Source organism: Drosophila mauritiana, chromosome 3L (genome assembly GCF_004382145.1).
Source record: "Drosophila mauritiana strain mau12 chromosome 3L, ASM438214v1, whole genome shotgun sequence".
NCBI lineage: Eukaryota > Metazoa > Arthropoda > Insecta > Diptera > Drosophilidae > Drosophila > Drosophila mauritiana.
In genome coordinates, this window is record NC_046669.1 from 22,758,923 (window position 1) to 22,773,747 (window position 14,825).

General features: G+C 36.6%; 1 protein-coding gene across 4 annotated transcripts in view; it reads left to right on the forward strand.

The window, feature by feature from the left end:
* The first annotated feature begins 4,004 nt into the window (after positions 1-4,004).
* LOC117139408 (protein argonaute-3) overlaps positions 4,005-14,825 on the forward strand; it is a 60,851-nt gene continuing 50,030 nt past the window's right edge. The window contains exons 1-3 of one of the 4 annotated variants that reach the window (XM_033301684.1): positions 4,005-4,030; positions 10,935-11,310; positions 12,404-13,815. In XM_033301684.1, the coding sequence (XP_033157575.1) occupies positions 10,938-11,310; positions 12,404-13,815 (1,785 nt within the window). In that variant the 5' untranslated portion in view covers positions 4,005-4,030; positions 10,935-10,937. Of the gene's footprint in view, positions 4,031-5,186; positions 5,289-6,936; positions 6,988-10,934; positions 11,311-12,403; positions 13,816-14,825 lie in introns of those variants that run through there. The other 3 variants (XM_033301682.1, XM_033301683.1, XM_033301685.1) reach the window with 3 other exon arrangements.

Here is a 14,825-nt window from a genome sequence, read left to right on the forward strand (position 1 = left end):
AACACAGGGGACACTTTAGAATTATCGTTTAAAAATATAAATAAATTTGATACACAATACACAACACAAAAACAGTACAACTATACACATATTGACTACACACGTTAAAAACCACATAGCTTGGATTTTATTTTCCATATTTTACTATTATTTATGGATGCGTATTAACAATAGTACCAGGTGCAAAAGTAAGCTAATAATTTGGCGGGAATTGCTTTCTCTCAATCAGCTGTTTAACACTGCACCTTTAAAAGCTCATAAAACGATTTAGTGAAGCTTTCGGTCAATATTGTTTTTGTTTTTTTGCTTATATGATATATTTTCTTTTAGAAAATATTTGCTAAAGGACGATATATTGTCTTAAAAATTTAGACTTTATGCCAAAAAAAAAAAAAAACAAATCTGGACCATAGTGCACTGGAAGAAGTGAAGGAACATATATCAAAACTATCACGCAAGAAAGCCCCAGGAGGAGATCATCTAGACAAAAGAATCATTGCACTGGTAGCAGATCAAGCATTGCAGTTTCTGGTTTTAATATAGAACAGCATTCTTGATCGGGGGTATTTTTACGAAAGCCTGGAAATCGGCGAGTTTAATAATGATTCTTCAGCCCAAAAAAACCACCAAATGACGTTTACTCATACAGGCCCATTAGCATACTCCCTCCCCTGGAAAGCCTAAACCGTACCAGGCTTCAGATGAAATTATTGACAGGCTGATCCTTAACAAGCTTAACAAGCCAGGATATTGCCAAAGCGATTACGAAGTTTAAATTTGGTTTCCACATAAAAACATTCTTATATGTCAAGTAAAAAAGATTAAAAAAAAATTCGGGTCGCTAAACATTTAATCATCAACGGAAAATAATGGTCCACCGCAAAAATCACTGCACTATAAGTTGATGAAGGAAATTGCTGGCGCCCAAGAGAGATTCGAGAGCATTTGCTGAAGAACTTGCCGAATAATGACTCTGCCTTGTCCACGACGAGTATTTCAAAAACAATTTTCAGTACTTCCCTCACAATAACATCACCAAGTTTAACCATCTCGTCCGCGTACATCTCCACTTTCACGCTAAGTGGCAACGTATGTTTTACTTTTGCCAGCACGACTTACAGCAGCTCAGTGGCGGATCCCCAACCTTCTGCAATATGGCAAGATGTCTCCTTTACACCAGGTAAAGGAAGAAACATCAAAAAGCAGGCACAACCCTCCACTCAAAGAAGGTAAAGAAGGCAACATCTGATCAGCCTTCAATTATTTCACCATCACTAGCTCCCCGAGGACCGACCGTACAGAATCGTAACATACACCATGGAGTTTCATCGGAGGACATCATCGCATGCCTACAGAATGAAGGCCATAGCGTTGTACGTGTGTATACTCTACGCAATAAGTCGACCTCACTCCCTCTTAATACGAGGTTTATTGCTCTAAAGAAAGCGGAAAATAACAAGCTTGTTAAGAATATTCTTGTCGTTTGCAAGCGCTATGTCGAGTGACTTGGGAGAAACCACGTAGGCAACTCGAGCCTGTACAAAGCCATAGATGTCAATGCTATTGTCATACCAAAACGTATTTTCATTTTTTTTATTTGCATAGAATGTGTAGGCTCAAGCAATATGATGCCAGACGCTGCTATCACTGTGAAAAGCCCCATGCAGCTAACTTTAAAGGTTGCATTAAATACCTAAAAGAAGCTTCTACTCGTAAGCATCAGTTGAAGACCAACGAACCCACCACTTCTGGCCCTATAAACGGATCCCCTGCCCATGGCGCTGGATTGCCGTCTGTTGTCAGAGGCATTCAGCCTTCTGTTCGGCCAATTCATTCACCTGCCGCTACGGCTTCTAATGTAACTACCAACCTGGACTCCAAGCTGGAAGAGCTTTTTTATAGGCTTGACAGAATAATGTCAGTATTGACAGTAATGTCGTTAGTGGAAACGTTGATGCAACTACGTCTCCAGACCCGCCCTTCGCCCTATGCATTTAATAATGGGTCTTCATAAGATAGCAGCTTGGAATTCAAATGGGTCCTCCTCGAAGACCTATGAGATCCTCGCTTTTATTGAGCTTCACGACATAGACATCCTCCTGTTGTCAGAAACCCACTTCTCCTCCCTGTCCAATTTCAGGGTCTATGGCTTTACCCTACATACTGCCAACCATCCGGATGACAGACAACACGGAGGTGCGGCAATCCTTGTTAAGTCAAATATAAATATAAACATCAAATATATGGTTGATGAGAGAACCATTCGGCACTCTATTGCAAAATCATATCCAGGTAGTAACTTCAATGTTACAGTAGACAGTAGAGTAGTACAGCAGAGACTCTCGGTCAAGCCTGGATCACATTCACGCAGGGGTTCCACAGGGAAGTGTGCTTGGACCCTTCCTGTATACCCTGTACACTGCTGACATGCCAACTCCCGTCAACAACACCGACGAAGCTTGCGTCGTACTCATCCTTGCAATTCGCTTCCAATGCAGTTCAGGAATGGCTGCATGCAATCGGGCGATGGACTGCCAAATGGAACATCGCCATTAAATGCACTAAGTCGGCCTGTGTCACCCTGCGAGCTCAAACCTGCCTAGGTCTTCTCTTCGACGGAAATATCATTGACTACGTCTCATCCCACTGCTACCACGGAGTTCATTGAACTGATTGAACAGCTTTAAAAACATTTACAACAATCTCAAAGAACTGGATTTTATTGAAATTTAAAGTAATTTGAGTTTAAAATTTGATGAAATTGGCGAACTTTTAAATACACTCCCTCGGGGGGAGATTTTAAAGCCCGGCTCTTAAATGCATCCGCACTCAACAGTGATGGGGCCGAAATCAATTCTGATCGAAGAAACGAATTTACATATTTGGAGTTTTGGCCAATTTCGTAGCAATATGATGAAATTGAGCGCTTTTTAAAAATATCAAATTGGAATATTAAAAAAAAAACTGATATTGAAATACAACTGAATCTAATGTGCATTTTAAATAATAAAATTGTTAATTTACATACATCATATTAAGTCAAATGACTTAATAAATATACTAAATAATTAATGCAAATAAAAAGGAAATTATTATAACTACTGTAATTTGAAACAAAAATTTTCCAAAAAGAAGACATTACATTGAGAAATAAATATTTCATAAAAATAATACGTAGTAGAAAATAAAAATTAATAAATTAAATAAAAATATGAAAACTGTTTATTGCAAAAGTCATATCTGGAGGCACGAAGTGCGGACACAAGCACTCAACAATCACTGCCTTATTTAATTTTCTCACGTACAAGATGAATACCCTAATGACAAGTATTCTAATATAAAGTCATTTTCGAAATTTATTTTGTGATGCATACAGATTCGGCTATTACTATTTCTAAGCTTTATTTAAATAATAATAACGTTAAGGCAATACAAAACAATTATTTTTCGCATGGTGCCCATTAATAAAAAATAATATATATTTAAAGTCAACGAACTTCTAAGGTGAAGGCCATATTTTGTCAAATACATACAGTTGTCTGCTATCACTGTATGCGTAGAAAAGAGCTGTTTGTTGTAGCGCTCTCCGCTCTTTCTCTCTCTAACAAAAACTCGAGAGAGCCTGGAGCCACCTTTAGAGCCACGGCCAAAAAATCGCATGGCGTTACGCATCTTGTTATTCTATGGTCTTTGCCTACACTCAATAGCAAAAGTCTGCGTACTCTAAGTGAGTTTTAAAATGAAAATGAAGTACACAAATGGTTTGGAGTTATGCATATAATTAACCCATTTTTTAAACCGAACTCTCATTTAATGTTTTGGTGTTTTTATATTACAATTAATTAACCATTTTTAATTAATTATATATCGGTGGAAACACGTGTTCACGTTTATCAAAGTATTCTGATCGATAGCAATAGAAATGTAGATTTCGCAAATGTGCCCTGCACCAAATATAAATTTATCAGGTTTTTTCTGTTTGTGTGTGTGGTCAATCTGATTTAATTAAATTGAAAAGTCGAATTAATTTGTAAGTACCAAACCATATATATATATATATAACGTTTTACAAAATGACTTGCGCTGAGACTTCGGAGGTAAAATTTAAAAATGAAATATGAAAATGATTTTATTGGTATGGTTCCTTTTAGTTAGAATTCCAATGTAAAACTGATTTTAGAAAATGTACAAATTTTTTACATTATTATTATAAAAATGGCTTGTATCGCGACGCGTGCAGCCAAAATGGACGAAAATGGTGTAAAACTGGCCTGGTCTATACGTTGCCAGGATGCATCTTTTGTTTAATTAATTTGGATTGGTCAACGCTTTTATGCTGACGAATAGTTTCACAAGCTTGGACCCTTTGTATAAATGTTTGAAGATTGTGTATAGTTGCTGTAAGGCGTTGTGAAGGTCTTACAACTAAGCTGCCGTCGATCGTGAGAAAGATTTATGGCGCCTGAGGAGTTTAAATGTTTATCATTTAGAACAATCTTAATGAAATTTAAAGTAATTTGAGTTAAAAATTTGATGAAATTGCCGTAACTTTTAAATCTCCTCCCTCAGGGGGAGATTTTAAAGCACGGCTCTTAAATGCATCCGCACTCAACAGTGATGGGGCTTATCCGTTGCGCCATGAGCGGATTTGGCATAGGCCACTTTTGCTGCCCTTTCCTAAACTGCCAAAATTCGGTAAATTGGTAAGATTTGTATTCTATGTTAACTAAGCTCATCAAAATTTTACATTTTTTATTAATATTTTTGAACATATGGATTGAAACAACAAAATCATAAATTCTGATGATCACTTGATGATCACTTGTTATGAGAAAAAAGTAACAGTATTTATCATAACTTAAAACTTACTTAATTATTCTTATTAATATTTTAATTGATAATTTAATATTTTAACATTAATTAAAAACATTTCATTTAAAACTTAAACTTACCATGAAAAAGTGTACACGAAAAAGTCAGCATACAGCTCGTTAATGTGCACTTATTGTTAGGTTTTTTTTGCATTGGCCAATTTAAATTGGGCTTTAAAATTGGTATTATTGCCAAATGGAACCAAAATGATCTTGAATTCCTTACAGTGCGAAATATTCAGACTTTACTGATGTTTTATCGGTGGAAACTCGTGTTTACGTTGATCAAAGTATTGTGATCGATAACAATATAAATGTAAATTTTGCAAATGTGCCCTGCACCAGATATAAAGTGATCAGATATATTCTATTTATGTGGTAAATAAGATTAAAAAAAGTGAACAGTCGAATTAATTTGTAAGTACTACCTCACATATAGACCATATGTATATATTACGTTTTTCAAAATGATTTGCGCTGGCATTTTTGATTGCGTTTTGCTTTTCGCTCTGCAATTAGGTCTACACTATTTATGCATACAACCAAACTTTCGCTTCGAATATAAAATAAAATATACTATTTTTCTTTATTTAAATGTATTTAAGCTTAGTTTTATTCGTAAGGTTCCATCAGAAAAACCATTCAGCGTAGTGATTAAAGGAATGAATGATCACGGCCATGAGGTCCTTAAAAGACAGACTGGAAAAACATTCAGGTTCACGACGATTATAACGGAGCAACTATAAATTTAAAAACGAAACAAAAATTATTTTTTATCAATCTAAAGCAAAGCCTAAAAATATTACAATTTGGGAGATACAGAGTCGCGGTAGAGCAAAGATTCCAAACCTTTGGACCCTCTTAGAACTATTGCACCCAGGACCCCATTTGTGTCAACTATAGTGGTTCCCATTTAACAGGATTTAGTTTGTGTACAAGGTGCATGTGTAGGTGCATGTATATCGATTGCGGGGGTGATCATGTCTCGACAGACAACTGATGCCTTTTTCAGAGCAGAGAAAGCTAAAAATAAAGGCACGGTCTAGGCTACCGTCGTTTACCAACTCCGCAATACACAATCAACGTGCTCCAAGCGTCTGTTTTTAGCTGAGGCATTAAGAACAAACATCTTATACGCTAATATAGCTCGACGTAACACGTGTCAATCTAGGGCTCATGCAGGCTGGAGATAAACCAACGTCTAATCGGTCCAAATGCTGACACAATGTATTTAAACCCCATTTGGAACAATTGAGTGAGGTCTATATGCAAATCTAGGAAGCGGTGCATATTGACAATGCTACCATCCTTTTCATGAGTAAAATAAATGAAGAAGCTCTGCTTGCTGCACCGAGAACTCCGCACGAAGTAGAGACCCACAGACCACAGACCAGCGGATTTAAAGTTACTTGCCAACTGCTCGAAGAAAGCAGATACAAATAGAAAACTTCCTGGATAACTTGGGTACAGACACGAGCTCAAATTACTCACTGTGGCGGATAACGAAACGTTTCAAAGCTCAGCCCCCCTCTAAATCGGCTATCAAAAATCCGTCCGGTGGCTGGTGCCTCACTTACGTGGAAAAAGCTGAAGTGTCAGCTAACAACCTTGACCAGCGTTTTATACCCTTTAACTATGCTTCGGAAAGTCTTGTCTCGACAGATAACAGCTGCCTCTGTCAGAGCAGAGAAAGCTAAAAATAAAGGCAAGGCGAGTAGAATAGCCGTATGAACGTCGAGATCTCAGGAACTATAAAAGCTAAAAGGTTGAGACTCAGCATACAGATTCTAGAGACAAAGACGCAGTGCAAGAATTATGAAATTTCGTGTTTGCTTTTACACTAGCTGAGTAACGAGATAGTCTGGAAACGCGACTGTAGCATTCTCTTGTTTTTAGTGGAATTGTTGGCTAGTGCCATGGTTAATAATAAATTTGACGGATAGTATAAAAAAGCTATACAAGTTGGCAACAATTGGTGATTTAGCAGACAGAATGCTCCACCAGGCAACGGTGCAGACGTCAACTATTCACGACTACAAACGTCAAATTATTACTATTATTGCAGATCATACAAAACGCATTACACATAAAAAAAGGACACACCAGAATTATACATGTAAGCTGAGATATACTTTATTTTATAGTATTGATATTATATTTAAGAATGGAAGTTACACAGTTATTAGACTGTTTCGGCTTTCTTTTAGACAACTGTCGGCTTTACTACACTCTTGCGGCTGTCTCTGCTGAATTCCACACTCGGTGTGTTAAGCCTTTTCTGTTCTCTCTGGGCGCTCTGCTTTTTATTCTGTTGCTCTGCTCTTTTCGATCGCTTCTCCTGCTGTTCTGCTTTATTTCTGCTGATCTACATTTACTGCTTCTCTTGTACAGTTGCGGTAACAATAATAGCACCATAAGCACATTTCGTGTTTGCCCCAGCGTTTCTCTATTTTCTGACATTTTTTCATCATTTTTTTCACTAATCTTAAATACTTCAATGATTTTCAATCGAAATAATAAAATTGGTAACAGATCTAATGGATATTTTAAAAATAATTGGTAAAACAAAAAAAAACCTCAAAATTTAGGCGGTAACAAAAATAGCACTGTTTCTCGTATTTTGCTAAAACTAACTAAAAAAATAAAATAAGAGTTCAACAAATGGATTATATCTTAAGAACTATGTTTAAAGAATCTTAATATTTGGTTGCGTGACCATTGTAGGCAATGACAGCTGCGCATCCTCTTGGCATGGAGTTCACCAAGTCCTGGTACCGTTTTTGAGGAATTTTGCTCCATGAATCCTCGATCCCCCATGAATCCAAAGTTCCTCGATATTGTTGGGTTTGGCTTCAGAAACCTTTTTTTCACGTCCGCACAAAGTTTTTCGATTGGATTCAAGTCGGGTGACTGAGCAGGCCATTTCATTACTCGGATCGATTTCTGTTCAAACCACTTTCGAGCCTTCTTCCTCGTGTGTTTTGGGTCGTTATCCTGTTGAAATGTCCAAAAAAAAAAACGGCATTTCATCCTCGGCATATGGCGCCATCACATTTTCCGGGATATCTGTGTAAATGTGCTGATCCATGATGCCTTGAATCATATGAATCGGATCTACTCCATAGTATGAAAAGCACGTCCATACCATGATGTTTGATCCCACGTGCTTTACCGTCTTAAAGGTAAAGCGAGGATTATATTCAGCTCGTGGTGGACGACGAACATAAGACCGAGAGCCTTTCCCACAAAAAAAAAACAATTTTGCTCTCATCTGACCACAAAATGTGGCGCGCCCTTCTCCACAGGCCAGTCCTTGCGTATCTTGGCATATTCGATTCGCTATTCCACATGCTTCACAGTCAAATGAGGGACTTTTCTGGGACTGGACGCATTAAGGTTGTTTAGTCTTAAGTGTTTGCGAACTGTTTCCACGCTTGCAGCTATCTGAAGCTCCTTCTTCAGATCCGTCGCCGGCTTAAAAGGCTCCTTCTTGCTTTGCCGAACCAAGCGCTTGATCTCCTCGTTGGACATTAAGGGGTTTCTTCCACGTGTTTCGTTCTTTTCGACAAACAGCAATGCATTGCGGATCATATTGTTTGAAAAACCAACAAACCGTCTCATTTTAGCGTAGGTTTTACCTTCAGAGATCATGTTTTTAATCAAATTCCTTATTTTGACGGTAAAATGCTTTCCCCGACCCATAACTAGAGAATTTTTGGTCTTCTTTCGAAAAAAATTCAATTAAAACCTTTAATGCTACTCCTTTTTTCAAATTTTTTCGAAAAAAAACTCAAAGCAATCACTCCTATTAATTTTATTCAGCAAAAACGTGGTCAGTGCTATTTTTGTTACCGCCTCATTTAGCGCCCTTTTGCAGAAAGTGCCCAAAACAAAAAGAACCGTTACATTGAGAGACTACAAAATTATTGCTTAAAGAGACAACATGTACCATATGTTGTTTTATTATTTATTATTCATGCAATCGGACTTTAAAACATTCAATACATTTTTTTAGGAAATCAACTTTCCACCTGCAGTAGTGCTATAATTTTAACCGCAGCTGTATCTTTTTTGCTCAGATCCTGCGTTTCTTCCGTGATTGCAATACTCTCTTACGTACATACATATTCTGATTATCAAATTACTTGAGCCCAGTACTTTCTATTAGATGTTATTGTTATTGTCGGATCACTATTTTTGTTTGCTTGCTATACGAATCTATTTCGTTGTTTTTTTTATTGTCACTGCTCATTTAAGCTACGCGAGCTTTGCCTTCCACTGTGTAGATTGTAGATCAATCAAGATTGTTCACAATCCTTTCCAATGTATTAGTGATGGTCCCGATTCCGCTGCACTGACCGCTTGTGGGTCTTCACTAATTTCAAAACTGCCAAAACCACCAACAACCGCCAACGGCAATGAAATTAAGGGTATGTTGCATGCCTAGGATCTCGTCCTTGTGGTCGATTACGTCCACGGTGTTGATCACATTGGCCGTATTGTCAGAAGCCTTAGCCTCTTTGCCGCCCATCTTGTAATTTCTTGTATCTTTCTTGTTCTCTCTCTGCTCTCGGAGCTCTTGATCAAGAGATCGCGATTTTTTTTTAACCGGTGTCTCTAGCTCTAAGGACGGTCTCCTTAGCGGAATGGCTCCTTTAGGATACAGAGAATCGTCCTGAGAATGGTCTCTCCTCAAAGAGTCCCTTCTCGAAACTTTCTTTTCCTAAGAGGGTCCCCTCTCGGCACTGTCTTCTCCTAATGTGCTAAGGTCTTATTATAACGGCTTAGAGCTTTCTCTTCCACTCATAATGTGTTCTATGGGCCAAGTGTTTCCACTCAGGAGTAATATCACCTTTTCCCCTATTTTGGGAGTTAATAAACTACTGATGAACTACTCCATGTGAGCTATTGCGGCCGCTGGACTGGTCACTAGAATTTTCTTCTGCAGTTTCTTTCTTGCATCCAACAAGGTAGTTTCCCTCTGCTTCAGATTCTGTGGGGTTGATTTAGAATCGTGTGATCATAGACAGACGTTGTAAGTAACTTTATACAACATTTTTATAATATCAGTTCTCGATCTATTTTTTCTAAAAATGTAATTCCTCGGTTTAATTTTACCGTGCTTAATGCTGAGTGTTACAAGAACTATTTACAGTTCCATTTCGCACACTATCCGAAACAGTTTTAAAATTTCGTTAACACCAATTGCAAAACAATGTCTTATCCTTTTCGGTATTTTTGAAAACACTACGGTAACATTGGATCAGGCAATAGGCGAAATATTTGCCAAGTTTTTTCATACAACAAATTTTACTCTACCTCATTCCGAATAGCCTTACTCTTAAGCGATATTAAAGTCGAATTTAATATTTTGTCCAACTCAGCTCACTGCTTTACGATCTTTAGCGGGTTAAGCAGTCCTATTTTCCAGGTCCCGACAGAATCCCTGGCTGTGTGCTTAGATTCTGTGCGGAAGCCTTGTGCAAGCCTCTACAGAAACTGATTACCTTATCTCTGGAATCTTCGCAGTTCCCCCATATATTATCCTCCCAATTAAAAAGGTAACAAATTGTATCCGAAAATTACAGAGGAATCTCCAAATTGTCGGCTGTACCTAAGTTTTTATACCCGTTACTCGTAGAGTAGTAGGGTAAACTAGATTCGTTGAGAAGTGTGTAACAGGTGCATATATTCTTGATCACTAGCCTAGTCAATCTGTCATGTCCTACTGTCCGTCCGTAAGTTGAGTTTAAGCATGTAAGTCTAGCGCAAGTGTGTGCGGTGTCAAGTTTATATATTCCAGTCAAATCTGCATAATCTCTTGGTGCGCTTCGTTACACAATATGTCATTCGACTTTGACCAATTCACAAATCGATATAAAAGTACTATATGTTGGAGTTGAAGAATATTTTTAATTTCCTTTGAAAAAAGCTAAAGATAAAATAGGTACTTAGGTAACACCTTTACAGTGGAAGATTGTTTAACATTAAGGTACTCGGTCTGTGATACCCATAAATCGTGGAAAACTAACACTGAACATTATTTTTAATTGTGTGTTTCAGAGCATGTCTGGAAGAGGAAATTTGCTGAGCTTATTTAATAAAAATGCCGGCAATATGGAAAAATCAATTTCAAGTGAAGATCATGAAATCGACAGTGGCTTGGATTTTGATAATTCTGGATCAAGTGGAGAACGTTTACTGTCAGGCCATAATATTGAAACTGATCTTATAACCACTCTTCAAAATGTAAATATCTCGGTCGGCCGAGGACGTGCTAGGCTTATAGACACATTAAAAACGTATGACGATACATCAAATCAATTTATAACAACTGAAGCAAAAGAAAACAATACCGAAAAGACAAAGGGCACCGAATTAGAAGCAATTGCTTCACATAATGGATTATTTTTTCCCGATTTAATTTACGGATCTAAAGGTACAATCCAAAAAAAGATTATGCTTATATGTATATTTTTTTTACAGGTAGAAGCACTTTGTCATTTTTAAATTAAGATAAATTAAATTTTAAACTGTATTAAAATAATATATGTATATATATATATATTTGCAGTTTTTGTAGGCTTTACGTTTTTAGAATTGCCTTTCAAGTTTGTATAGTTCCTAAGATCCATGTTTACGGGACAGACATGCCCAGATCGACTAGGCTATTCATCCTGATCATGAGTATGTATACTTAATAGGGTCGAAGACGCTTAATTTGACCTTTTATTACCTTTGACCTTTATTACATTTCTTTTTGTTATTGCCTTTCCAATTTCTATCTATAGCCAAAAACATCTTGGCCACACCCACAAAGCCGTGGCTCCCACATTTTTTAATCTTTTCGTTTCATTTATATTTTTTATTTACAAATTGCAAACTCATAGAGTAAAAGAGGGTATACTAGATTCGTTGAAATATACATATGTAACAGTTAGAAGGAAGTAGTCGATCTGGATATGTTTCAGGAATTAATAAAACTAGAGAAACTAGATATTAGACATGCAGATTCTAGAGACATAGACGCAGCACAAGTTTGCTGCAAAATGATGTTACGCCCACACTTTTGAAAAATGTTTTAATAATTTTTAATATATTTCTATATACATTTCTAACGATTTGCTTAAAAATGTTTTTATTGTCTTTGTCTTGCCAATTTATACTATATACCAATAACACTTTGGCCACACCCTTTCAAACGCCCTTAAACTTTTGAACAGTTTTTTAACTTTTTCTCGTTTTATTTTCCAATATCTATTGTTGTGCCAGAAAAATGATGAAATTCAGAGTTGGCAGTTAACTTTCTGAGTAACGGGTATCTAATAGTTGTGGAACTCGACTATAGCATTTCCTCTTTTTTTTATAATATACTTGATTTACGATATCCTTATGCTGATTTTACACCCGCGCAGCTCTAGCTTATTGGCTCCCAGAGGGTACATGTTTATCTTTTTTTCTATTTTTTATATGATTCTGTTTTTTTCTATTCCTTATATGTGTATAACGAATTTATAATATCGATTTTTCAGGTTCATCTGTTGATATATACTGTAATTACTTAAAGCTAACGACGGATGAATCCAAGGGAGTTTTTAATTACGAAGTGCGTTTTTTTCCTCCCATTGACTCGGTACATTTAAGAATAAAATATTTAAATGATCATAAGGATAAACTCGGTGGAACCAAAACATTTGACGGAAATACTTTATATTTACCTATTTTGTTACCAAATAAGATGACCGTCTTTATTTCGAAGGTCGAAGATTCTGAATTGCAGATTCGAATTTTATACAAAAAAAAAGAGGAAATGAGGAACTGCACGCAATTATATAATATTTTATTCGATAGAGTTATGAAAGTATTAAATTACGTTAAATTTGATCGCAAGCAGTATGATCCTTCGCGTCCAAAAATAATACCACTGGAAAAGTTAGAAGTTTGGCCTGGCTATGTTACAGCCGTTGACGAATACAAAGGTGGTTTAATGCTATGCTGCGACGTTTCGCATCGTATACTTTGCCAAAAAACTGTTCTAGAAATGCTGGTTGATCTTTATCAGCAAAATGTAGAGCATTACCAAGAATCAGCGAGAAAAATGTTGGTTGGAAATATTGTTTTAACTAGGTATAACAATCGTACATATAAAATAAATGATATTTGTTTTGATCAAAATCCAACATGTCAGTTTAAAATTAAAACTGGCTGGACAAGTTACGTGGAATATTATAAACAATACCACAATATAATCATAAAGGACGTCAATCAACCATTGATTTATAGTATAAAGAAATCAAGAGGAATTCCAGCAGAAGGGGAACATATACAGTTTTCTTTAATTCCAGAATTGTGTTATCTTACTGGGCTGCGAGACGAAGTACGGTCAGATAACAAGCTTATGCGCGAGATCGCTACGTTTACGAGAGTTTCGCCAAATCAACGACAGATGGCGTTAAATAAGTTTTACGAAAATGTTTCGAAGACACCCGCCGCACAAGAAATTCTTAATAGCTGGGGTCTTTCATTAACGAATAATTCCAACAAGATAATTGGACGTCAAATGGACATAGAGCAGATATGTTTTTCAAAAACTAGTCTGTCGGCCGGAAGGTCCGCAGAGTTCTCTAAACATGCTGCGACCAATGAAATGTTGAAAGTAGTGCACCTGAGTAAATGGATCATTATACATTTAAGAAATGATACGAAAGCTGCAACTAACTTGCTCGATAACATGAAACAGGCATGTAAGTCACTTGGTATGAACATTTCTAACCCAACAATGATTTCGTTAGATCGTGACCGAATCGATGCGTACATTCAAGCACTGCGGCGAAATATAACAATAAATGATCAAATAGTCGTATGTATTTGTCATAACAGTAGAGACGATCGTTATGCTGCAATAAAAAAAATATGTTGCTCGGAAATACCTATACCATCACAGGTAAATTGTTTTAATTTGTATAATTATTTGATTTATGTGTAAGATAAATGAGCTGTAACTAATTTAAAGACGATGTTTACAGTATCAAAGGTTAGCCCTTAAAAGTTGTTATTAGTAAAATAAAGTGTATTTGATATTAAGGATCTAAATTCGGCAACCGAAGAATATTCACCGTAGTATTACCCCGTAACTACAAATGGTAAATTTATGATAAACAAGAGGGAAAGCTATAGTAGAGCTCTCCACTATCAGATATCCGAATCCACCTTCGAATTTTCTCGGAAATATGGTGTTAACTAAAAAGCTTTTTTATTAATGCTTTTGAGCAATGAAAGGACGAGGTTCATTTTGCGATTTCGTACAATAAGTTTTATTGGGGTAACGAACGAGAATTGCATCGATGAGCTCGCAACTCGCTTCGGTCTTACTCTGACATCTTCCGAGCGATTAAAAATGAGTTGTGTATCGCTCGTTCTCGCCCAATATACAGAGGTGGTCAAAAGTATTTACACAACGAGCTTTTTTTTCAATTGTCAACTAATTGAAAAAAAAGCTCGTTGTGTAAATACTTTTGACCACCTCTGTATATTGGGCTATATTCTCGCGCGCACTCTGCCGTCAGCCATAGATGCTCACGCAGCTGGCCTGCATAGATAACGATGATATTGCTGCACAGCTGAGGTGCAGTAAAGTTCAGCAGTGTCTTCAATATTAGGAATTGCTGGCGGCTGCGTGCTCAACATATGGTTTATATCTAATGTTGTAGAATATTAATATTAACATCTAATTCAATAGATGTTCAAGATGTTTTCATGTTTCAATAAATCAAGCAAAGAGTAAAAACTGATATTTGTCAAAGTTTATTGATTTTAGAAGTGAAGCTGTACTAAAGTGACGTTTGTTGCCAAATATTTTAAGAACACTATTAATGGCATTCATTTTCATTTTAAAAAGTTCACTTTGCAATTGTTCTGGAATTGGAATGAGGAGATAAAAGCGTCAGTTCTCTT